The 25,091-nt window shown below is 47.2% G+C and overlaps 1 protein-coding gene across 3 annotated transcripts in view; it reads right to left on the bottom strand.

Moving 5' to 3' along the window:
* Positions 1-25,091, bottom strand: part of DNAJC16 (DnaJ heat shock protein family (Hsp40) member C16) — a 296,465-nt gene that overhangs the window by 218,122 nt on the left and 53,252 nt on the right. For all 3 annotated transcript variants that reach the window (XM_086922178.1, XM_086922179.1, XM_086922177.1), the window contains exon 2: positions 17,705-17,889. In XM_086922178.1, the coding sequence (XP_086778304.1) occupies positions 17,705-17,871 (167 nt within the window). In that variant the 5' untranslated portion in view covers positions 17,872-17,889. The remainder of the gene's footprint in view (positions 1-17,704; positions 17,890-25,091) is intronic.

Below are 25,091 nucleotides of genomic sequence, written 5' to 3'. Positions count from 1 at the left end.
TCTGAGCCCACTCTGAGCGACATTTTGGGAGCCATTTCAAACTTCCGGGCGGACATGCAACAACAGCATGAAGTCCTCACACACAAGGTGGATGGCATGGCCGTTGATCTGTCCCTCATTAGAGCCGACTTGGGCAAAACTAATGATCGGGTCAAGAATTTGGACATCAAGACGTCCAGCCTGACGGGAGATGTCTCGGACTTGCAGACTGAAGTCCGGAACCTGCAGAGGACAGCGGAGCAATTCGCGAGACGGCTGGATGACTTTGAAAGCCGGGCCAGGCGGCAGAACGTCCGCATTGTCGGTGTACCGGAGGGTTCGGAGGAGGCGGCGACGGACCTCCTCGTTGAAGACCTGATCAGGACTCATCTGGCCCCGCCTGGCCTCAGCAACTTTTTCTCGGTGGAGCGTGCCCACCGAGTGCCGGGTGGCCCGCCGAAGTCGGGCGTGGCACCCAGGCCTATCGTAGCCCGGCTGCTCAATTTCCGGGACAGGGACGCTGTCCTACAGGCTTCCAGACGGCATGGACCGCTTAAATTTCAGAATGCCGATGTCCATTTCTACCCGGATTTCACCAGGACGGTTCAGCGACAGCGCCAGAGCTATGCAGGGGTGAAGCGAAGACTGCGTGACCTGGGCTTCAAGTACTCTATGATGTTCCCCGCTAAGCTCCGGATCGAGCACGAAGGTCGTGCCCTTTTCTTCGACTTCGCTGAGAACGTTAGTGACTGGCTGGACACTCTACCGACGCGCCGAGAAACACAGGAGGACCATGAAGGTGGCGCAGCTGGCGGATCGGACCTATGAGACTTGGCTCTATAGTGGGTGATTCCTTGACTAACTTGTCTGCCTCAGTGGGTTGTCGAATGTAGCTGTGTGATGCCGTACTATCTTTCCTATCAGTACATGGAGGGTGGCGGGAGGTGTTCGCGGAGATTCCTTACTCCTCTGGGTGTCTTCTTGTAGAGTAGTTATGGGGCGACAGGCACACTGCTGGTTGGGGGGGCTTTTTAGTCACATGCAGGGGTGCAGGGTGGGGGGTGCAACTATGCAAGTTTTATTGTTTGTTTGTTCTATCTCTTTTTCTTGAGGCAATGGACTGTGTGTTTTACTGTACACTTGACGATTGAGTTGGTTGGAGTCGGGTGGGGCGGATTGTTGGGTGATGGGGGGTAGGAAATTGAAAGTGCTTAGCTGGAATGTCAATGGACTAGGAGACCGTGTTAAGAGAGGGGTGGTGATCCAATTGATAAAGAGACACATGCCTGATGTTGTACTTTTGCAAGAGACGCACTTGGTGGGGAACTCCTGTAGGGCCCTGAACCGTAAGGGTTACAAAATGGTTGCCCACTCTGGGTTCTCCTCGGGCTCCCGGGGGGCGGGCGTCCTTGTGCGTGCGTCCCTTCCTCTTGAAATAGACGTCACACTACTTGATGATAGAGGACGCTACGCAGCTGTGGCGGGAAGATGGGAGGGGCGTCCCTTGGCTCTGCTTTCGATTTATGTTCCTCCTGGCCTCCAATCTAGCACCTTCCAGGACCTTGGTAGCGCCATCTTGTCCCTGCCCTCGGGCTTATTGATCCTAGGGGGTGATTTCAACTCAGTCTGCTCTGGCACTCTCGATCGCCAGCCACCGAGAGACCTCCCGGGTTCCCAGACGTGGCTGCCGACCTTCCTTGACTCCATGGGTTTGGTGGACTGTTGGCGGTTACTGCATCCTGCGCTCCGCCAATTTTCGTTTCTCTCCGGTGCCCACGGGAGCCTGTCCCGCTTGGATTATGTCCTCACCCTGGCGGCGCAGTCATATGCTATCTCCGAGGCACGTTTTCTGGCGAGGGGCGTCTCCGACCACTCGCCGTTGTGGGTCTCTTTTGACTTCGGTGTCACCCTGTCCAGCCGCCCGGCTGCTGTGAATCCCTGGTATTTTCGCAACCATAACACGCGAGCACTCCTTGCCAAGGCCATCGACCTATATTTTACTGAAAATGTGGGCTCCGTTGGCTCTGCGGTCACCCTGTGGGAAGCGTTCAAGACTGTGTTGCGGGGCGAAGCCCTAGCTCTCATCGCAGAGGCTAAAAGAGTTTGTGATGCTGATATTCTGCAGTTGGAAGAGGAGGTCTTGGATCTCGAGTCCCGTTTAGGGCCCGGGCCCGACCCTTCTCTCCTGCACGAACTCTCCCTGAAACAGTCGGAGTATCATGATCTCGCAACGAACGCTGCTCTGGTCTTGGCGAAGGAACAGCAGGGCCGCATTTACGATGTCGGGGATAAGGCTGGTAGGCTGTTGGCCTGGTTGGACAGGCGGGAGATGGCAAGCCGGGTGGTCCCGGAAATCCTGGGCGAAGACGGAGTAGTGGTCACTGATCCGAGTGCCATTGCCGAGTCTTTCGCGGATTATTTTCGGGGTGTTTGTACTACCGGCTCGGACCGCTCCGAGGCCGACTCAGCTGAATTCCTCTCGGCGATTGACCTTCCTCGTCTTTCGGAAGAAGACAGTGCCGATATGGACCGGGATATCACTGCGGACGAGATTGCTCTAGCGATCCGCGCCCTGCGTACAGGCAAGGCAACCGGACCCAATGGCCTACCGGTTGAACTGTACAAGATCCGGCCGGATGTGATCTCCCCTTATTTGAGAGGTATGTTCCTCCGTGCCAGGGAAGAGGGTGTTCTTCCCTTGGACCAGCGACTGGCCACCATAGTGGTTATCCATAAAGAAGGCAAGCCGCGGGATGTTTGTAGGTCCTATCGCCCCATTTCTCTCCTTAACGCTGAGCCCAAGATCCTGGCCAAACTGCTGGCCAATCGGTTGGTCGGGGTTATAGGCGACTTGGTACACCCGGACCAGTCCGGTTTTATTCCCTGCCGCAATACTGCCCTCAACCTGAGACGCCTGCACGGGGTTATGGCCAGGGCACACGCCCTTACGGAACCAGCGGTACTTGCCTCCCTTGATGCCACGATGGCCTTTGATTCCCTGGAATGGAACTATTTATGGGCGGTACTGACAAAGCTTGGATTTGGACCGGGTTTCCTGGGCTGGGTGCAACTTCTTTATGCTAGCCCTCTGGCTGCTGTCACGGTTAACGGCCGCATGTCTGCTCCCTTTGCGCTCCATCGCGGCACCAGACAGGGCTGCCCCTTGTCTCCACTCCTGTTTGCGCTGGCTCTGGAGCCGCTCGCGGCTATGCTACGCACGCACCCTGATTTGCATGGGATCTCCTGGTCCCCGGGCTTCGAGGACATGGTCTCCCTCTACGCAGACGACATCCTGCTCTACCTCACCTCCCCTTGCAAGTCGCTTATTGTGGCGTGTGACGTGCTCCGGTTGTTTGGGCGTTACTCCGGCCTGATTATTAACTGGGCCAAATCCTCCCTCTATATCCTCAAGGGTGACACGCCGCGCCTCCCCAGAGGTTGCAACATACAACTGGCCGGGCAAGGCTTCAAGTACTTGGGGATTTACATCTCGAATAGCCCTAAGGCGAGGTATGACCACAATTTACTCCCCCCGCTCCACCGGTTGCGAAGGGATGTTGAGGTTCTGTGACAATTGTAAGTGGTGTTTTCGACTCGCACGAATATGGTCGAGTCTGGTATCTATGAACCGCAAATGACGAGTTTAGTAAGTATGCGCAGTTTCGCTGTGCTAACTTAAACCGTTCGTTTGTTATGTGGGTTTTTCGTCTGTACCCACGGGTTCCATCTTAGATACGGCATCCATTTTGTCTCTTGCCCTCAAGTAGCCAGCGAACGGACGCTGTCCGCTTCGCGACCCTGGGAACTCCCAAGATATTTGCGGAAGACACATGTTCTTTGTAAGTGTCTTTATGACGAGGGGGATGATACTGTAAGGCAGATGGCCCCGCTCGAGGCTCATCTTGCCGCACGGTTTATTGTCTCAGCCGTGCATCTCATTAGGCACGTCCCTTTGATGCCTGTATCTCGTGTTTTCCGATACCTCCCCTTTTACACCCTTTTCGATCTCCCCACTGTCTCCGTCTTCCTCTGCACCCGTCCTTGTTCCTATTTCGATCTGTTTTACTGCTGATTGGAATTCGCTAATGATGGGAAGATGGGTTTTTACAGTTGGGAACCGCCAAATGTTTCCGCACTTATGTTCCGGACCTCATGTATATCAAAGTGACCAAAGCGACCCCTCTGGGGGATAATGGTGGGAACCGGGTTGTAAACTTTTGTGTGCCATGTTGTCTTATGGGTAAAAACTGTATAAAAGGAGCGATCCACAGAACCAATTTGAAGCAGTCTCCCCGAACTACACTCGATGTACTTCCTGTGATTTCTGTGTTCCCTGCAGCAAATAAACCTTGAATCTTTGACGCCGAAGGAAGTGTCCCGTGTCTCTGTCATTCGTACGCCGGAGCAGGTTACCCACAAAGGTTTCAGGTGTTGTGCCCTGGCACCGCTGGGTCTTAAAGAACCCAGTCCTTCAGTTGGCGCCCAACGTGGGGCTGCATCAGTGGTACCGGTCCAAGCCCGACGATCGTGAGGAACTTCGTGTGAAATCTCCGAGGGAAGGTGCACTCCGCTTCATCGATCCTGTTGTCGAAACAAGTGGCCCGAAGACTTTTCCCGCGAAGATTCCCGCCTCCTGACGGCTGCGACGGACTGCTGCCCTGACTGTAGACCTGTTTTGGCGCCTGGCGTAGACCTTGGTATAGCGAGACGATTGACGGGCCTTCCTGGTGACGCCATCGATCTTTGAGTTAAGTATTTGTGGGTCGCTCCCAGAGTTCTTGGTTGTTGACACTTTAGCGAGTGTCCTTGTTGTTCACGCTGTGTGAGTGTTTTTGTCGGTGACACTTTGCTAGCGTACTTTGTTGTGTTGTTTGACGACTGCAGCCGCCAAAAACCGAGGGTTTTGTTCTTTGCTGGGACTTGGTAAATCCCGTAACCCTTGAAGTTTGTGAAACTCGGCTAGTGTGCAAGATGCCTGGTCGCAGTACTTTGTTCAGTTGTTTCAGGCCTTGTGGTATGGATTCCCGACTGGAGGACTCCTGTCCGATACCTCCAGTTGGAACTCCCACTTATGAACTGTACAGTAAGCATGGGCTAGGCCCAATTACTTTTAACGATTATTGGATTAAATACACGAAGAAGGACGGCGACCTTCGTTGGCCACCTCATGGTAGCTTCGAGGCCCCGATCTTAGATAATCTAGAGATTAAATTGTTCGAAAGAAAGTCAAGGCCGGCCATGTTTGATGCCTTTCGGTTGTGGCGTAAGGAAGCCCGACAGAAAGACATCAGACAGACTAAACGTAATCAGCGAGATAATGTTGCTACCATAGTGAAGAAAGCAGAGCAATTTCAGCGTGATAAGGAGGTTAAGGATAAGGAAGTGTTTGATAGACTACAGCGTATGACCGTAGATAAATGCTATCCTGCTTTGCCTACGGAGTCGGAAAAGAAGGAAGAGGCAGTTGAGGATCCTTTAATGTCTTATCTTATGAAGTCGCCACCTCCGTACGTACAGGGTACCACAGCCCCTGTGATTCCCCCTGTACCTGTTCCTGCACCTATTCTTCCCTTGCCTGTTCCTCAACCTGCACCCGTTCTTCCGACTGTTCCTGCTCCTCCGTCTGTTGCTATTCCTACTGCTCCTCCGCTTCCGCATACTCCTGCTCACGCTACTGCTCCTGCTCTGTTAACCCCTGCTGTTGTTACTGTTTCTACTCCTTCACTTGTTAGTCCTGTGTCCTATACTTCTCCCTCTACTCGTAGTCGTAATTCTCCTCTTGCGGCTAGCTTCTTTCACTCACTCGGACCTGTTCATGGGTCCGCTGGTTCCGACGGTCCTCAGAGACGTAGTCAGCTTCCTGGAAACAGAGAACGCGTTGCGCTATACAACATGGCGATGGGTTGGATGGTAAATCCTCTTAGAAGTCCACCCCGTGTTGTCCTCGAAACATTTTGTCAATTCAATATACCAACCCAGAGGTATGTGTTTAATGAAATGTGTAAGTTCCTTCATGATCAGATAGCGGCCGATGCGCCTGATGAGGTGCTGACCGCCCTGTCTGACCTTCAGCTTCAGTTCTCGAATGGACTGATAGTGGATACTAACGTCCGACGTGCTGTTGAGCGGTTACTATCTTTTCGCCCCGCTCCGATCCCTCATGCATTGTTTGTCGAGGATGTTGAACAACAGCCAGACGAGTCTGGCCAATATCCCATGCGTGAAGTTCCACCGGTTTGGATACCACCTAATCCTAATGCTCAACCTCCGACGACAGTGGGGCATTTCCAGAGAGTATGGATACATCTTCCGTGGAAACGCTCAGAAGTGTTACAGGTGAAGCAATCTTTGCCTGATCCACGCAAAAATCCTGCAGGGTATTACAAAGAATTATCGCAGCTCGTAGATGCTACGATAATGAATCTTGCCGATATTGATATGCTGTTTGGTAATGTTGTACCGCAACCGGTATGGGCTAAGATTCGTCAGGAAAATCACGCAAACGAATTAGGTGGTGATTGGGCGGCCATTATAGCGGCGGATGGGTTGCAAGTTGGTGGTGCTAAGCCTGAACAGTTGATTACTGCTCTCCCTCAAAGAATAATAACGTTAATGAAAACTCTTATGCCAGCTATGAGAGTGAACTGGGACAAATTGTCAGCCTGTAAGCAAAAGAAGGACGAGAGTGTTTCCGACTTCTTCACGAGGTTTGAGGAGGCATTCGTTGACCATAGTGGACAGGATATGGGTACCGAGGGTGGTCAAAGGTTGTTCGTGGATAAATTTGTTTCGAACTTACTGCCCGATTTGAGCAATAAATTGAGGAATTCAGAAAGTGCATGGGCCGTTTCTACTTCAGCTCAGATATTGGCTACGGCACAATATTATGAGAACAGAGAGAAAGAAGAGAGCGACCGTGCTGATAAAAAGACTAAAGAGCTAAAAACTAAAGTGCTGCTTCAGCAAGCGTATCCCCCACGTTCAAATCAGAATAATTCACAACAGAATAGATCGCAACCGCAATCAAACCGATCTCAAACTCGTAATGACTCCTCTTCCCAAAGATCTTCATTAGGGTACAATCAATGTGCTTATTGTAGACAAGAGGGTCACATAAAATTCAATTGTCCTGTTCTAAATGAACGTAATAGCGGTAACTCGTCTAGAGGAGGTCGGGGTGGTTCGCAGCAGGCACCACGTGGTAGAGGTCGCGGTACTCAGAACGATCGCTCAGATAACTCATCAAATTCCGATAATTGTTTCGATCAACGTGGATCGTCGCAAGGACGATCTGCGCAGTACAATGTAGACGATTATTACGTCGATCAGGGAACTGACGACTGTAATTACTAGGACAGCCATAGACAAAGAGAGGGAGTGGTATCAGTTCCGGTTGATCAGAGAGGGCCTTACGTCGCAGTTGCTACATCGGGCGTCGTTGAGCCTTTTCTGTTGGACACTGGTGCAGCGAAAAGTTCCATTAAGCATTCGAAACTCCCTGGCGCACCTTTGTCTGGCTTAACAAATGTTTCCGTTGGATTCTCTGGCGCCCCTGTTAGCAATCCAGTTTCGCGCCCTTTGCCCCTTAAAATTGGGCCACGTGAGCTAGAAGCTCCGTTGATTTTGACTACGGGTTGTGGTGAAAATCTTTTGGGCCTGGATTTGCTTAAACGTTTGTATGCGACTTTGTATTGTTCTCCTGCAGGTGTAAAGCTTACGTTAGGAGAGAGGGTTGTCTCTCCCATGTACTTGTCCCTCGATAAGCTCCCACCGGAATTGAGTTCTCTTCCTGCGTCTTTGTGGGCAACGGGTCCCAATGATGTGGGCCTACTTGATATCTCACCATATGTTGTTCAGTTGAAATCTAATGTGCGATTGCCACGTATTCCCCAATATCGTATCTCCCTTGATGGTGAACGAGCACTGTTAGCGATCATTTATGATCTGATCGAGAAGGATGTCATTGAAGAGACTAGGGGAAACGTGTGCAACAGTCCTGTACTACCCATTCTCAAACGGACTGATCCTTCAAAACCCCCTGTTTATCGCTTTGTTATCGATTTACGGGAGGTGAATAAAATTGTGGTTCCTCAATTCCCCGTTGTGCCTGACATCACGGCGCTACTGACTCTGATTCCAGCTTCTGCATCGTGGTTTTCGGTGATTGACTTGAAAAATGCGTTTTTCAGCATCCCGGTTGCCGAGGAGAGCAGAGACCTTTTCGGTTTCTCTCTTGGTGGACGCAGCTTCCGGTTCAAACGCGCTCCTCAGGGCTACTGTGAAAGTCCATCTATTTACAGCCAAGCCTTGAAGGGTCAACTGGATGCGTTTAGGTTGCCGGCTGGTGCGGCCTTAATCCAATACGTCGACGACCTATTGGTAGCTGCTGATACTCAGGACATTTGCAAAATTGCTACGGTGTCGTTGCTGCAACATCTCTGTGAGCTGAATCATAAGGTGTCCCCTTCTAAACTCCAATATTGTTGTCAAGAAGTAACCTATCTAGGTCACTTATTGTCAAAGGAGGGAAGGAGGTTGACCCCAGAGAGAATTGCAGCAATTGCGCAAATGGCTGTGCCAACAACCCAAAGAGATGTGCGTGCCTTTTTAGGTATCACGTCGTACTGCAGGCAATGGATTCCTAATTTTTCACTGCTAGCGAAACCATTAGTGGCTCTTACGTGCAAGGATGTTTCGACTCCTTTACCATGGACGGAAGAATGTCAGAAAAGTTTTTCTGAATTGCGTGATTCATTGTGTTCGGCTCCTGTGTTAGGTACTCCCGACTATAGCAAGCCGTTTACATTATATGTTCACGAGAGAGAAGGTTGTGCTTTGAGTGTCTTAACGCAACCTTTTGGTGGTAAGCAACGTCCATGTGCATATTTTTCCTCGACCTTGGACCCGGTAGCTAGAGCATTGCCGAGTTGTTTGAGAGCAACTGCGGCAGCTGCGGTCTCCATCCGACAATCAGCAGGATTGGTCATGGATAATATGCTTACGGTGATGGTTCCGCATGCAGTCGATACTCTTTTGAATCGGACGAAAACTCAGCACTTGACGAGTACGAGGTTGTCTGGGTACGAGTTGACGCTGTTGGCAAGTCATATTCAGATAAAACGTTGTAATGTTCTGAACCCGGCAACTTTGTTACCAATTAGCACAGAGTCAGATGAAGTAGCAGAACATGATTGCTACTTGAGGACAGAGGAAGAAACAAAAGGTCGAGTGGACCTTAAAAACACCCCATTGGAAGATCCGGACGGTACATTGTATGTGGATGGGTCATGCTTTAAGCTGCCGAATGGCGATGTGACTACTGCTTATGCTGTTGTAACGTTGAATACTGTTGTTGAGACTGCAAGGTTGAATCAGAATTCTGCCCAGGCTGCAGAGCTGATTGCTCTTACTAGAGCGTGTGTGTTAGCGAAAGGGAAACGTGTGAATGTGTTTACCGACAGCCAATACGCATTTGGCGTCGCACATAGTTTTGGACGATTGTGGAGAGAGAGAGGTTTCTTGACGTCGCATGGTACGAAGATTCAGCATGGCCAGCTTGTGAATGATCTTTTGGATGCACTGGCGCTGCCTAAGCAAGTTGCAATTGTTAAATGTAGTGCGCATCGTAAGGTGACGGATGATGTTGGTCGTGGTAATGCGTTTGCGGACGAGATTGCTAAGGAGACTGCCCGGAACCTTAGCACTCGAATGTATGTGACGAGTTCGGTTAGGTGGCCTACAGAATCGAGCATGTGTGAAGACACCATCGAAAGTGTGAAAGAAATTCAGAATGAGGCCACCGAGACTGAAAAGGCGAAGTGGAAAGAAAGTACGGGAAAGTTGGATGCGAATGGTTGTTGGATTGATTTGTCTGATCAGAAAAGATGGATGTTACCGGATGCGTATGTGCTGGCCGTTGTGACAATGGCGCATGGGTTAGCACATATTAGCGCGAAAGGTATTTGCAAATTATTGTCTCCTGTGTGGAAGAATGATGGTATCACGAAATGTGCTGAACGTCTGGTGAAGAATTGTATGGTGTGTATGATGTACAATCCTGGCAAAGGAACCCCAACTCCTCCTGGCAGTTTTGCTCCCCCTTCATGCCCCTTTGAGGTGATTCAATTGGACTTCATCCATATGGAGCGATGCAATAACCTGAAATACGTTTTAGTCGTGGTTTGCGCATTCTCCCGATGGATCGAGGCCTATCCTCTCAAAGACAATACTGCTTTGTCTACTGCGAAAATCCTGCTGAAGGAATATTTTCCTCGGTATGGAATGCCTAGAGTCGTGTGGTCAGATAACAGAAGTGAGTTTGTGGGTAGTGTGATGAAGAGTGTGTGTAAGGGCCTTGGAATTAATCAGAAATTCCACAGCGCCAATCATCCCCAGTCAGCTGGATTGGTTGAAGGGTATAACGGCACCCTCAAACTAAAGCTAGCGAAGATTCAGGCTACGACTGGTCTTTCGTGGCCTGACGCTTTACCTTTAGCATTACTGTCAACTAGGGCGACTGTACACTCCCGAGTAGGGCTTAGTCCCTATGAAATAGTGTTCGGCCGTCCTGCGAATGTGTGGGGGGTTCCTAGGCCAGGAATGTTCTGCGATCTTGAGTACCCAATGTTGATCGATTATCTTCATGACTTGACTGCTAAACTGAGGTTAATTCACCAACAGGTTTACGACGCATTGCCGACGCAGACGGAGGGTCCAGGCCACCAGCTCCAGCCCGGAGATTGGGTGGTGACGAGGAATTTTTCACGCAAGAATAACCTGGACCCGAGGTTTACTGGACCCTATCAGGTTCTCCTTGCCACGAGGACTGCTGTTCGTCTCGAGGGACGCAAGAATTGGGTGCATGCCACCCATACCAAAAAGGTCCCTATCCCTTTGCCGACAGACCCGTGGGTAAGGAGAGGCATTGCATCAACTGAAACCGAAGGATTGCCGGTGTTTGTACCTTTTAGCGACGCGCAGCCTGTTGGAGAATCCTCAGCGCAGCAGAAAGACACTGTTGAACAATTATCATCAAAAGACTCAAGACCAGAACACTCAACTGATCAGCGGGACGCTGTCTCTTCAACGGATCCTTTGTTTAACGAGCAGACACGTCCTGGGAAAACTCGATACTTTCTACGATCTAGCACTAAAGACTAATAAAAGATCCTGCTTTGCTGTATTGACAACTGCATTATCCCGTTTTCCATGATCAGTTTGAACATTCGTACCACTGTAATTATTTTTGTACATATATATATTGAGTTTCATTCCTTATACTTTTTGCTTTCACAGCTGAGAGACTTTGTTTTTGCATATATATATATTGTGCATTAAAGGCCGTAGGGCCGCGCGCGTACTTCCTTCTGGATAGTAGGTCTTGACGCTAGGTTAAAGGCCGTCGGTTCCTGGGAACTCCTAGGGATTGACTACTGCTACACAGAACGAAGTGCGTCAAGAAACGTTGCGGACGGTCGTAGGGAATGGCATTCTCGAAGCTGAATGATTTGGAAGGAGCTCAGGCTCATAGATTCAAGTTGCAGCAACTCAGTCGTACCAAATGTTTTATATTCCAACTGTTTGTATTGTTTTTGACTGCTTCTGCATTATTGGCGGGTGGGGTGTATTATACGATGTCTTACTTCTTACTTTCTGCTACACCTACTCCTACTCCTGACCCTAAACTTACCTCCACTGTTTCTCCTCATTCCTTTCATATGTTACCGGAACACGAACAGGCTAGACGTGTAGAATTCCGCAACAATTCCTTTATTCAGCTCCTTCATCAGCATCAGTTAGTGGTTAACACTACTAATTGTTGGGTGTGTGGGTTGATGCCACATACTACGGATAAGGGAATTCCATATCTGGTGTTACCGTATAGTTCCCAAGGGTCAGCTCGAGCATTTCAAACAATGTTTCGAAGCGCACTGGGTTTCCACCCCATTCGAGAACCACGTTCCCCCTACTCTGGTCCTACCTCGTATCAAAAACCTTTGTCGATAGCAATAGAGGATTTAGATAGTGATATCTATGATCCCTCGCTTATTCCCGAAGAAGAGGTACAGGCCTATAGGGTCCTAAGTAGAGGTGAATATAGTGCGTTCACTAGCGAAAAGCAGCTTAAAAGCTCGCCTCCGATATGGGTCGTACCCCACACTGGTAATTTTTGTCTCATGGGTCGTGGCCGAAGATCGCAAGCCCGACTTGGAGCAAGTGCTTGCACTGAAAATTACATACTGCCGATGGTCTCGTCCCCTGTGTTTCTGGCTGCCAAGGGTACATACTTTATCTGCTATGATCGTGCATATGCATGGTTGCCCGCTGACTTCATGGGCTCATGCTTCATTGCAAATTTGTTGCCTCCGACGTTCACTGTAGATGCCGATTATCATAAGACTAGAGTTGTGCGAGGCGTAATTAGCGAAGAGGATACTGCCGGTCAAGAGGCAGGAGACTTTTTCAAGGGTTTCCTCCCGTTTTGGGGACCTATGGTTAATAGTAGGAACCTGAGACAGTTGACTCGAGTGGTAGAATCGACAGCTAATATTACTGCCAGTGCCCTTGGTAATATCACCACTGAACTTCAGGCGGAGAGACTTATGACGTTACAAAACCGTATGGTTTTAGATGTCATCTTAGCAGATCGAGGTGGGGTATGTAAGGTGATCCATTCGAGCTGCTGCATTTTCATTCCAGATAACGCTCCAACTGTCTATCAAGCCATCTCGAGGTTGCATAAGATCTCCGAATCCATACACGTGGATGTAGGGGATTGGACGCTACTTGGATGGTTTTGGGGCCTGATGTCGACTTGGGGTTGGAAGATTCTGATGATCATCGGAGTCGTTGTAGTGTTCCTGTTCACGTGTTGCCTTTGTGTGCAGTGAGGTCCTGCCTTATGTGGCCTCTGTGCTACAACGTGTATGAGACAACCACCTGTTACCAAGGGGACTCGGTTGGACAGAGCTATGCTACAGCAACATCTCGATGGTCTGATGAATATCGAATATGATTCCGACTAGTGCTTGCCTACATGAGGGCAAAAGGAGCGTCTGAGGTTCTGTGACAATTGTAAGTGGTGTTTTCGACTCGCACGAATATGGTCGAGTCTGGTATCTATGAACCGCAAATGACGAGTTTAGTAAGTATGCGCAGTTTCGCTGTGCTAACTTAAACCGTTCGTTTGTTATGTGGGTTTTTCGTCTGTACCCACGGGTTCCATCTTAGATACGGCATCCATTTTGTCTCTTGCCCTCAAGTAGCCAGCGAACGGACGCTGTCCGCTTCGCGACCCTGGGAACTCCCAAGATATTTGCGGAAGACACATGTTCTTTGTAAGTGTCTTTATGACGAGGGGGATGATACTGTAAGGCAGATGGCCCCGCTCGAGGCTCATCTTGCCGCACGGTTTATTGTCTCAGCCGTGCATCTCATTAGGCACGTCCCTTTGATGCCTGTATCTCGTGTTTTCCGATACCTCCCCTTTTACACCCTTTTCGATCTCCCCACTGTCTCCGTCTTCCTCTGCACCTGTCCTTGTTCCTATTTCGATCTGTTTTACTGCTGATTGGAATTCGCTAATGATGGGAAGATGGGTTTTTACAGTTGGGAACCGCCAAATGTTTCCGCACTTATGTTCCGGACCTCATGTATATCAAAGTGACCAAAGCGACCCCTCTGGGGGATAATGGTGGGAACCGGGTTGTAAACTTTTGTGTGCCATGTTGTCTTATGGGTAAAAACTGTATAAAAGGAGCGATCCACAGAACCAATTTGAAGCAGTCTCCCCGAACTACACTCGATGTACTTCCTGTGATTTCTGTGTTCCCTGCAGCAAATAAACCTTGAATCTTTGACGCCGAAGGAAGTGTCCCGTGTCTCTGTCATTCGTACGCCGGAGCAGGTTACCCACGAAGGTTTCAGGTGTTGTGCCCTGGCACCGCTGGGTCTTAAAGAACCCAGTCCTTCAATGTGGAGAGCTGGCGTAAGCTCCCTCTCTCTCTCCTGGGCCGGGCGGCATTATTTAAAATGATGTCCCTGCCCAGGTTTCTGTATGCCTTGCAGAATACTCAGGACCTTGTCCCGGCTCGTTACTTCAGGGAGGTTGAGAGCCTGCAGCGTGCCCTGCTCTGGGATGGTCGGCCTCGTGTCGCTGTCCAGAGGCTTACCATGCCATGGTACGACGGGGGCATTGCGTTACCAGACGTGCGGAGGTACTACTGGGCTTCTCAGCTTACCGCTATTAACCACGGCTTTTACGGCCCTGTGGACAGCCCGGGCTATGCAATGGATAGATGGCTTTTGCAAGGGGGCAATTACTACCGCGCCCTCTACTCTAGATCCTTCGATCGGAGCCTCACGGGTCCGACGAAGGCGGCGGTCCACACGTGGCGAACGGTCAATAAGATACAGGGTTGGCAGGGCAGACTGACGAAATTCACCCCTCTATTTGATTCCGACATTTTAGGCAAGCTCTGGCACACCAAGGGTTTCGACAAATGGGACCTCATAGGTATTTCGAGGGTTGAGGACATGCTGACCAGGGGGGAAGTTAAGACTTTCCCGCAGTTGCAGATGGAATACCAACTGAGTGGAACAGAGTTCTTCCGTTATGCCCAACTCAAGCACGCAATAGCCGCCGCCAGACCGGAGGAGGGTGACATCCCTGAGAGTTCTCCCTTGGAGGACAGAGTACTGGACGGGCATATGCCGGATAGCGCCATCTCTCTGTCCTACAAGAAGTTGATTAATGTTCAGGTTGACCTCCTCCAGCGCTTGCGGGAGCAGTGGGTGGCCGATGGTTTGGAACTGGACGACGAGGACTGGCAGAGTGCTGTGTCCTCCCCTAAGGAGGTCGCCATCTCCTCGCGTCTGCGGCTGGTCCAGTTCAAAATCCTCCACCGGGTGTACGTCACCGGCCCCCGGCTTGTGCGTATGGGCTTCTCGCCAGATGGCCTTTGTCGTCGTGGCTGCGGAGCCCTTGCTACTTTTATGCATATACTATGGGAATGCCCCGCTATTGCCCCTTATTGGGAGAGGGTACATCGAGTGATGAGGGAGGTAACTGGGGTGGAGTTGGCTGCAGAGGCGCGTAGGTGCCTCCTCAATGTCTGGGAGCCGAATGACTACAGCACGGCGCAGACCCGATGGGCTACACTGGGCAACATGGTCGCTAAGCGGGACATCGCGCAGAAATGGGGATCCAACGTGGCCCCCCTGGTGGTACAATGGAAGGCCAACATGGATTGGTGTATGTTGCGTGAAAAGACTGTATATACTGCCAGGGGGCGGCCTCAGACATGGAATAAGGTATGGGGGGCTTGGAACGCTTACAGAGGTGACCTGTGCCTGCCACCTGAGCCGATGCCTCGCGATGAACGCCTGTCACCGTAGAAGTTGACATCAGCTATGCTACTCATGTTCTGATTCTCCTGTTCTTCCTTCCCCCCCCCCCCCTTTTTCCTACATCCTACTTAAGCTCCTTTCTAAATCCTCACTGGCCTCTGACGCCTCCTACTGACTCATAGCCACTTCTCCCTTCCATTGCCTTTTCTGCGCCCTCGGGCGCTTCTGTTTACGTTTCTGTTTGTATATAAAATAAAAAATAACCTGCACTGTTCTGAAATGGATCGCTTTGCACTATAACCATTCTGATACCCTGCTGCCTTGCCTCCGGGATGTTAGGCTGAATAGCTGTGTGCATCATTACAATAAAGGTTTTCAAAAATTAAAAAAAAAAATAAAATAAAAAAAAAAATATTCAAAAGAAAACCCACTGAGCTCATACACCTCTCTAGACTCAAAAGTGATAATTTTTTATTTTTATTTCATTAACCCATCCTTACAACATTTTCACATCCTTCTGTACAATTTATAAAGGGTTTTAAGTGAGATGTCCTTAAATCATTACGATTTAAGAATTGCAGATATCTGTGCATTAATTGTCACTAAATGGGTGATATCTACCCTTAAAAACACAGTTGTGCTAAAGCTCAAATCTAAAACCATTAATAACAGAGATGATTTTGACTGATTGAGTTATTTATCACCACAATGCAGGTCTTTGCTTGCCGCCTAAAATGTATAAAAGTTTTTTGTATTACCGCTTGTAAGGCTTTTTAGAAGATTAAATAATTTTGCCCCGAGAGACAGAACAGAGACAGCATTGGATTATAATAAATACCAAAATAACCCCTGCAGATGAGGGAGACATTTCTATCCTTCTGAGCATTATGTTTGACTTGTTTGCAGTACCAATGAGCGTGCTTTACTCCTGTGCCAACCTGGTTGTAGGGTATGTTTCATGCGATTCAGATCTTTCATATGAACCAGAGAGAAGTACTGTGGATGGGATATCCAAGAATGCGCCTATCAAGCCACCTTTTTTAGTGTTTACCTGAAGCTGCTTTATGAACTTTATTTATTTACAGGTGAGTGGGGATATTAATTTGGGCCACTGATAAATAATCCCACTTGAGTGTGGACTACCGGATTAAAAACCGGTTAAAGCTCTATAAGAAACAAGCAGAGGTGAAAACCTTTTAGGTGTTGGTCAGGTCCTCAATTTGTCTTTCATGGATCAGCACCCCCAGATAGTTTGGTCACTCTCAGGCCTTTGTTAAAAAGGTTAAAAACAAACGTAAAACCTTACGGCTATTATTATAGATTTTTGTTTAAATATGGTCTCCCTGATATGGTCTGCTGTGAAGGTAGTTTTGTTTATGCTCCATCTCGTTAAAAGAAAATGTGCCTTCTCTTCCTGCCACCAACTTTGAAGTGATAGTCGGAACATTTGCACGTTCAAAGTTGAGTAGAGAAGCCCCCTTGAACTTGGGATTGCCATAGTACAAAATGCAGAGTCTGGGGAGAGTTGAGAAGGTGTCAAATAACTTGATCTACAGGCCTCAGAAAATATGCTCAGTTTCCACTTTGCTGTGGAGACTATAGCTGTTATAATTCAAACACTTAAGCATAGTGTAAAATTTCTACTTATTGCCTGAAGAACTGGCATCATCCATTCCCTTCCATGTTTTTCACTCAGCAGATCTTTGGCAGTTAGTCATCCTGAAATACATGCTTGCCCAACTTGAACTTTTGAGAAAGGATCTAAAGATTTGTTTAGTCAGTCAGGTGATTACTTGATAACTACAGTCATTTTTCGGAAGCCTATGTGTACTTAGAGGTCATTGGTTTTAATATAGGTGTGAGACACAAAAGCAATGTATAATCACAGTATCCAAATTAAAAATGGCAAACACCATCAATTAATATGAAATCATACAGTTAAGTTCTCAGTAATTATTTTCCTTCCAGTAATTCTTTCTCACAAATGTATCATGTCTTTCATGGTTGCTTCAAGTAATTCATGCATTCAGCTGCTTCACTCACATTAATAAATCCAACACTTCAGTAGCTTAAAAACTGTGGTCCTCATTCTTGAAGCTATTTGTGCATGTAACTCAGAAAAGTGCAAAACAACTTTACACATTTAGTGAAAGTAGTGGGAGTTCCAGGACTGGAATGGCTAAATCTGTGTGCACAACAAATATTTGCCAACATTATTTTACTTAGGGTTCTAATAGTTAGTAGCCACTATAAAAATACATTTTGTCGCTATATTTATTATCTAAATTGTGCTCCATTCATACATTAGGTGGTTTGATAAAACCAAAGACTTGCTCACTCATTCCTTTCAAACGTATGTGATAAAAAATGTACATACCATTCACGAGCAAGTCTCTTATATGCTTTCTTAATATCCCCTTGACTGGCGGTCCTGCTCACACCTAGGACACGGTATGGGTCGAAATCTGCAGCAGATGTGTATTTTAAAGCCAAGATTAAAACAATCAAAAACTGCCAAACAAGTCTCAGCTTCTTGAGTCCCATGTCGTCCACCCCTCGTGTCTGAAATGAAAAAGAAGACAGAGCAAGCAAATTATCACCTGTGCCTAGTAGAGAATGCTATTCAGGGCACTCTTTGTGACATATACAAAGGCAAAAGGTAGGACACACACACCAAGCACGATGATGCACAGAGATGCCTCTCCTTCACTCACAAAAATAGAAGCCATATGAAGGCAATACAACACCATGGGAAGGGCAGTCTTCCCCATGGACAAGGACGGAGCCATAGACAAGAATCTCTCTTGCAAAGAGAAAGAATAAATCAAATATAGAAATAAAACAAGGTAAAACTTCAGTTTAGGGCCACTAAGCTGCAGGAAAATCTGGAACATCCACCGGTCTACATGAACTAGGCACCTAGCTTTTAAATAGAAGTCAGAATGTGATTTTGAAGAAGATCCAAACAAATGTCTTGAGGATTCTGCCTCAGATCAGAATCATATTTCCCGTTGTTTTAATGTTCCCCACGCTTTGGGAAAGCGCTAGGCCTCTCAACCATCTTAAAGGGCAAAACGTGTGCAGGGTGACTGCTGAAAATTAGGCTGATCATGCTTAGTAAGGACATGATTGACTGTGAACAACCTTTGGTCCTAAGATCATACCCATAACAAATAGTACTATGTGCACTATAGGAATTGGACATTCTTACTTTCTTTTAAACAATTCTTTCATAATCACAAGCATATGTAGGATTAAGCCATAATTCAGCAAATGGTACGTGGCGTACAAATCACTTTAACTCTCAAAATTGGTGTGGGGCTGCTTGAATTCCCTTCTGGCAGTTCTCAATGGGCTAATTCCATGAGAAAAGGAGTCAGACCTGACTTGAAGAATGCTATACTGTGTCTAGAGTGTCACAGTGGGCAAAACATGATGGGTTCGAATTACCAAATTCTTCCTTGATTACATATCTGACTGTGCCTATTTGATGCTCATAATAATCTCACACAGAACAAAGAGGAGTGCAAGGCTGTGCCAAGCCAGTTCTCAGGCCTGTTCTCAATGGTCACAGTATAGACCCACCATATTAACACAGGGGACAGACATCCTTTGAAGTGTTACTTCTATCGGTTTTCAGATTGTCATGACTGTATCACAACAGCATTAGCAGTAGAACCTTAGGCAGTTTCTGGAGGAGTTGCAGAGTGGTAAACTCACAATCTAGACAAGTAAATGCAAGATCTAGCAGAGCACCAGGGAAACAGCAAGAAACTCCAGCCTCTAGAAGTCCAGCTTCCACTCCTTGTTGGACAGAGAAGTTCCCAAGATCCAAGCGGAAACCTTTCTTGAAAGAACTTCACTTGGATCTGGAGGACATTCCAATACTGAACCCTGAACACTTACTAGCCCTAAATACTACCCATCCCTTAACTCTAAAACATTTGTTTTTACCCCTTAGCATTGCCAATCCATGAACTATAACTCCTTACTACCCATTAGCTCTACCCATCCCTGAGTCAGAATATCTCCTTACTACTTCTATACACTACCCATCCCTGAGTCCGAAAACCAAATTACTACCCGCAACACTACCCATCCTGAACCCCAAATCTCCTTACTACCCCTTCTTCGAACCCTAAAAGGCCATTAACATAAACCTGTATATAACTAACACATTGTAACTCACCATGTTGCAGATGTAAAAAAATGTGTAGCAATTATCACACATGGTGATGGATGCCAGGTAATGGTGCATTATCGCCATGGGTATCTGAGAACATATCTTTTAAAAAAAAAATAACATGCAACAAAAAACTAGCAAATCCTTAATTCATCTAAATGTCATGATAAGACCAGACACTAGAGCAAATGTGAATAACACCAGTGTACAGCAAATAAACCACCCAATGCCAACTCAGGCATGGGATAACAGAAGAGATTTGCCCATGATGCTGGTCAACAGAGGATTTTATGTTAGCCCACCCCAATGGGCTTAATACTACGACAGTTCGTTGACATCTCACAATGACAATCCGATATATGACGATAGTAATAAAGCCCATCCAAGCAGATCTCCATCAATATTTATTTTCAGTCATGCCTGCTCAGGACCATTAACTTTAAACAAAATATCTTAGAATGTACAACCCAATGCAGTAACCAGCAAAGTGGACTATGAACACCATGAAATACCATAAAGAAACCTGCAAAGCTGTTCAGAGCTGACAGCTTTATGAAGGCCATAAAATGTGAGCCTATACCTCATACTTCTTTATCCATCATACTGCGATGCACTGCAATCAATTGTACACAGGATCATAACAAAGACAACCCATCTTCCAACCACACACCCTACATGGTGCAGTGTGTTTCCCATGCAGGCAAAAGCTTCTGCGCCCTATATGTGAGTAGTAAGTGCTAAATAAATATTGCAATACAATACAACTGAAACTGAATTTCTCAACTGTTGTTACTAGTGAAAATATTCACAAGTAGGAAATACCTAGACCAGCAATAAGAATGGCAAAGAGTCTGATTATTTAAGAAGAAAGTAAAAACAAATATAACTGGCATTAATGAGGGAAACCTGGGTTTGGTAAAGAATCAAGAACAATGCTGAGGAAGGTGGGACATACATGTGGAGTATTATGTGGAGTCGGGTTAGAACGCACCATGTAATACTATCACGATACCCCAGAGATGGTCCTCGGATTCACACCAATAAACCCTTAGCTCGGTCCTGGAAGTGTGGCAAAGCACAGTCAGGCTTTACAGAGGAACATGTGTTAAGCAATTCAGAGTACCAACATGGACGGTAAGCAATTGACACGACTCGAGAGAAATCCTACCCCAAATATAAACAGAGTGTATTTTTATCTTAATTTAGACACCAAAACGACGGAATAGAATACATATAACCGGAGTTATACATTTTTGAAGCAATATAAAAAACAGTGCAACATAATACAGTGAAAATGTAACATTGCGGTCAATGGGAATAACCACTAGTGACAATCCGTCACTTGCAGGTTGATTTGTGTAGTACCCTTGCAGGGTAAAGGTGATGCGGGTCCCAGGACCAAACTATGATAGTCAGTTCAATTTTACCTGGCCCATGAAGCCTGGGTGCAGAGTTGTCCTGGTTGTCCATGGTACTGAACCGGAGCCGCAGGCGAGCTGCTTTTTCCACTGAAACAATGCTCCAGGGGACAAAGATGTAAAAACAACAACGGGGATGCTACTTATGACTGATGAACGTCAGAAGGAGTCCCCTCTTGACACAGCGTTGAATGCAGGGATCAGTTGCCAGACTGGCGACCAACAAGCTTTGGCAGCAATAAGTAGAGCAGAAAGTAACTTCGACGTTCAGTGGTCCCAGGAGAATGCAGTAGCTGCCTGTAACTTCGTGGAATGCAGGACTACAGTTCTCACAATGGACTAGACCATCCGGATTTGGGCAATCACTCGGAGGGCCCGATGGCCACCAATTCTTCAGATCAAGAGCGTTGTTTTACCTTCAGCTTGCAGGGGACTAGATACATTAGTCCAGGGAATTCTGAGGATGCTTCAGCTTTCCACAGGGGTCCCTCTGTCTGGGGAAACAAGAGATAGCCTAGGACAGGTCTTGATCAGGCAGTTCCAAGAGCATTTCCACAGGTGCAGGGTATCTCTCTTTTGCTTGGTGCAAGTCCTGCTGTCGCTGACACTGGTCTCTTTTGTCCTCTCGGATGCAGGTTATTCTGAACTGAGGTTCTGGTGTTAAGGGTGTCCCTTAAATTCTCGGTTTAGGGGAATTAGGGGTGTGGGAGCAAGCAGCCAATGGGCTCCTAGTCCCTGCAGCTAATCCACCCCTGAAGTGACCACATCCTGGGGTGCCTGAAGAGAATATCCCTCACAATGAATTATGTATTGCATAGGCATGATTACAACTCTGTGAGTAGGTCATCGTCTAGGTTATTGAAAGCTGGAAAAATTAGTGTACAGGGCCCCCCTCAGTACCAGTGTGAAAGTTTTTTTCTAATCTTGCTACACTAATGCACTTTTGTTTCAATCCTTCGTGTGATTTTATGCCAGGCAACAGTGGTCTAGATGAATTGGCCTCTTCGTTTTTACTCATCTACAGTCTCATAACCATTAACTCAGCTAATTTATCGCAATCTTCATTAAAGGTAGTCATGGTATATACAGAACAGAGAAAATTATGGTGCTGGTTGACAACAAATTCAGAAGTTCATTTAAGCAAGGTGACTGTGGAATATCCAATCACATTCAGAACTCTTTCCAAAACCAAGTAGTAATGACAAAGAAGCAAGTAATTCCGGCACTGAAGGTGTTTGTAACCCTATAACTCCTGTCACCACAATTTATTGGGTTTATAAGTGTGTGATACAGCAAAACATCACACACTTCCACATCTGTAAGCATTAAACAATTAAAGAATAAGGTACAAGTCTACACACATTTATCTTAAATCTGTAAATGATTTTACAGTGCTTTAGCACCACTTGTATTCTTCTAATAGTTTCAGTCACCTTGTCAAGCTCACAGAATGTAACTTGGTGACATGCTGGACCTAAATAATAAACAAATAAATAGTTCAATGTACTGTCAGCCAAGGCAATACACCAAATTGGAACATGGCACTACAAGTGCAGGCAACAGACTAGAGTGACCAGAGACTGCAAACAGAGATAGGACGAGATGGTTCAAGCCCGCCAAAAAAAACAGAGCCACATTCACCTACACTGTCACACATTCTAACACTTTCTAAATTTTCAGTTAGCCACAATGGCATGGAAAGTAAACACATCCAGAGAAAAACAGATCAGACAAACTACCACACCTTAGTGTTAAAAATTCAAAAGTAGCAGAGTACTGCACAGTATGTGTCTGCATGCTGCCAGAAGTACCATACAACAACTAAAAGCAGGGATGAGTAAAAAGCAAACATTAGTGGCTTGAATTCGTGCCTTAAATCCTCTTCTGCCCCTGCATAAATACTGCCCATCATTAGAATAGATACGTATATTTGGCACTTTACAGCTAATGAGTGCCTATTACAGATCACAGTAAAGTCTTCGCATTTTATCACAGAGCAAATCACTATACTTGTTGGTAGGCAGGGTTGCAGCAGTGAAGTTAGCTATGGGGAAGAACTAAGGTCCACAGAGAAGCTCTTTCCAGAGAAAAGTAGAAGTAGGCATTCTGGATTATCCCAGAATGCTGTGCAGGAGGGTTGGGGCAGGAGTGGAGGGATGATGTGGCATCCTAGGATAGGCCAGGGATGCCTGGCATCTAGAACTCTCTACACTCCCCCCCATAAAACTCTTGGAAGAGACAGCTGAAAAGTGGGTCCCGTGCTCTCCATGCCACTGGAGTCAAGCTATCCCGGCTGATGAGGGTGAAATCCCAAAAACTAGGATGCTTGTTTCCAGTCCAGGTAGGACCTTGCCTGGCAGTTCGAGCTGGACTGTTCCCATTGGGCACAGGGTCAAAACTGATTTGCATATGGATGGGTTCAAACTGGAATGTCATGTTGAGCCAATAAACAATGGATTTAGGCCCAGGTCTCTGTACTGGGGTGAATGTATGACATTGTTTTGTATTCTGTCTGTCAATTGTTCTTTTTGCATTTGCCACCCCGACTGGGACGAGTATGCCCAGAAATGGGTCCCGTGCTCTCCATGCCACTGGAGTCAAGCTATCCTGGCTGACGAGGGGTGAAACCCCGAAACCGATTCTAGGATGCTTGTTTCCAGTCCAGGGACGACCTGGCCTTACAGTTTAGGCTGGACTGTTCCCATTAGGCACAGGGTCAAAACTGATTTGCATATGGCTGGGTTCAAACTGGAATGGCATGGTCAGCAAAAAAACAATGGATTTAGGCCCAGATCTATGAACTTGGGTGAATGTATGACATTGTTCTGCATTCTGTCCATTAATTGTTCTTTTTGCATTTGTCACCCAGAGTGGGACAGGTATGCCCAGACGTGGGTCCAGTGCTTTCCATGCCACTGGAGTCAAGCTATCCTGGCTGATGAGGGGTGAAACCCCGTAACCGGTCGTAGGATGCTTGTTTTCAGTTCAGGGAGGACCTGGCCTGCCAGTTAGGGCTGGACTGTTCCCATTGGGCACAGGGTCAAGACTGATTTGCATATGGCCGTGTTCAAACTGGAATGGCGAGCAAAAAAACTATGGATTTAGGCCCAGATCTCTGTACTGGGGTGAATGTATGATATTGTTCTGCATTCTGTCCAGCAATTGTTCTTTTTGCATACATCCCAACTTCAGCATGGATTTGAAGTAGTGTGTTACTGGGCAAAGCACTTAATCGAGCCATGCCTTGAATTTTAAATATGCGTACAATTTAATTCAATACAAAAATATAAGATATGTCATTCTGCAAATCAAAGGCACTGTTTCTAGCCAGCTAAGTTTACTTTTTGTAAAAACCAGTATATAAGTACATTTAATTTTTAGCAGGTTTTCACAAATTCGGTCAAAAAGCGCTCTCAATGCTACTAAGTTTTCCAAACATTTATTCGAAGAGAACCTCAAAATTCCTAATTTATGTCTTGTAAGTTTACCATTGTTAATGACAAAACTCCACTTAAAAAGCAACACTGGTTGCTACATTTGCTAAATAAAGCATTGGATGATGCTATGGTCCCCTCTATACTAAGAGGTCTTTCAATTATTTCTTTTTTAAGGTCTCGCCTAGCGACTCAGCGCGAAGTGCTGTCGCTAGCGAGATCTATTGTTGTCGACTTTCGTTTGGAAGGGGGACAGGAGATGTGCACTTTCTTCCAGACCGGCGAAGTGCACGCTCACGGCGTCTGTTTGCACTCCGGGCCGATGTGCACGCGTAAGGCTTGCAGTGTTACCACAACACGCGGCGATGTGCACGTTCATAGCGTCTCTTCGGGCGCAAGCTGAAATCGCCTGCGGACAGCAGATGTGCACGCTCACAGCGTCTCTCGTCTCCTCTCTGTCAATCTCAGTTCACGGCAATTACCACAACAACACGGGCGTGGCAGCAGTGCAGCGGAGCCCTGTCATGGAGCACATCAGGACCACCATACTACAGAAACAGCCCGATCCACAGTCCCTGCAGAGCTGAGACCCGTGGAGGCGACCTGAAGCGTGGGGCCCGCCATCTTGGAAAGACCACGAGGCGCTGACCGTGCAGCTCCCGAGGCACCCTCGAAGCTGTGCATTGGGGTTTGAGAAGCCCCAGCCCTGAGCCTCTCTTGCACCGAAGC

This window comes from Lissotriton vulgaris, chromosome 5 (genome assembly GCF_964263255.1).
Source record: "Lissotriton vulgaris chromosome 5, aLisVul1.2, whole genome shotgun sequence".
In the NCBI taxonomy this organism is placed as follows: domain Eukaryota; kingdom Metazoa; phylum Chordata; class Amphibia; order Caudata; family Salamandridae; genus Lissotriton; species Lissotriton vulgaris.
Note: the sequence above shows the minus strand (reverse complement) of the source record. Positions and strands in the feature narration are given on the sequence as shown.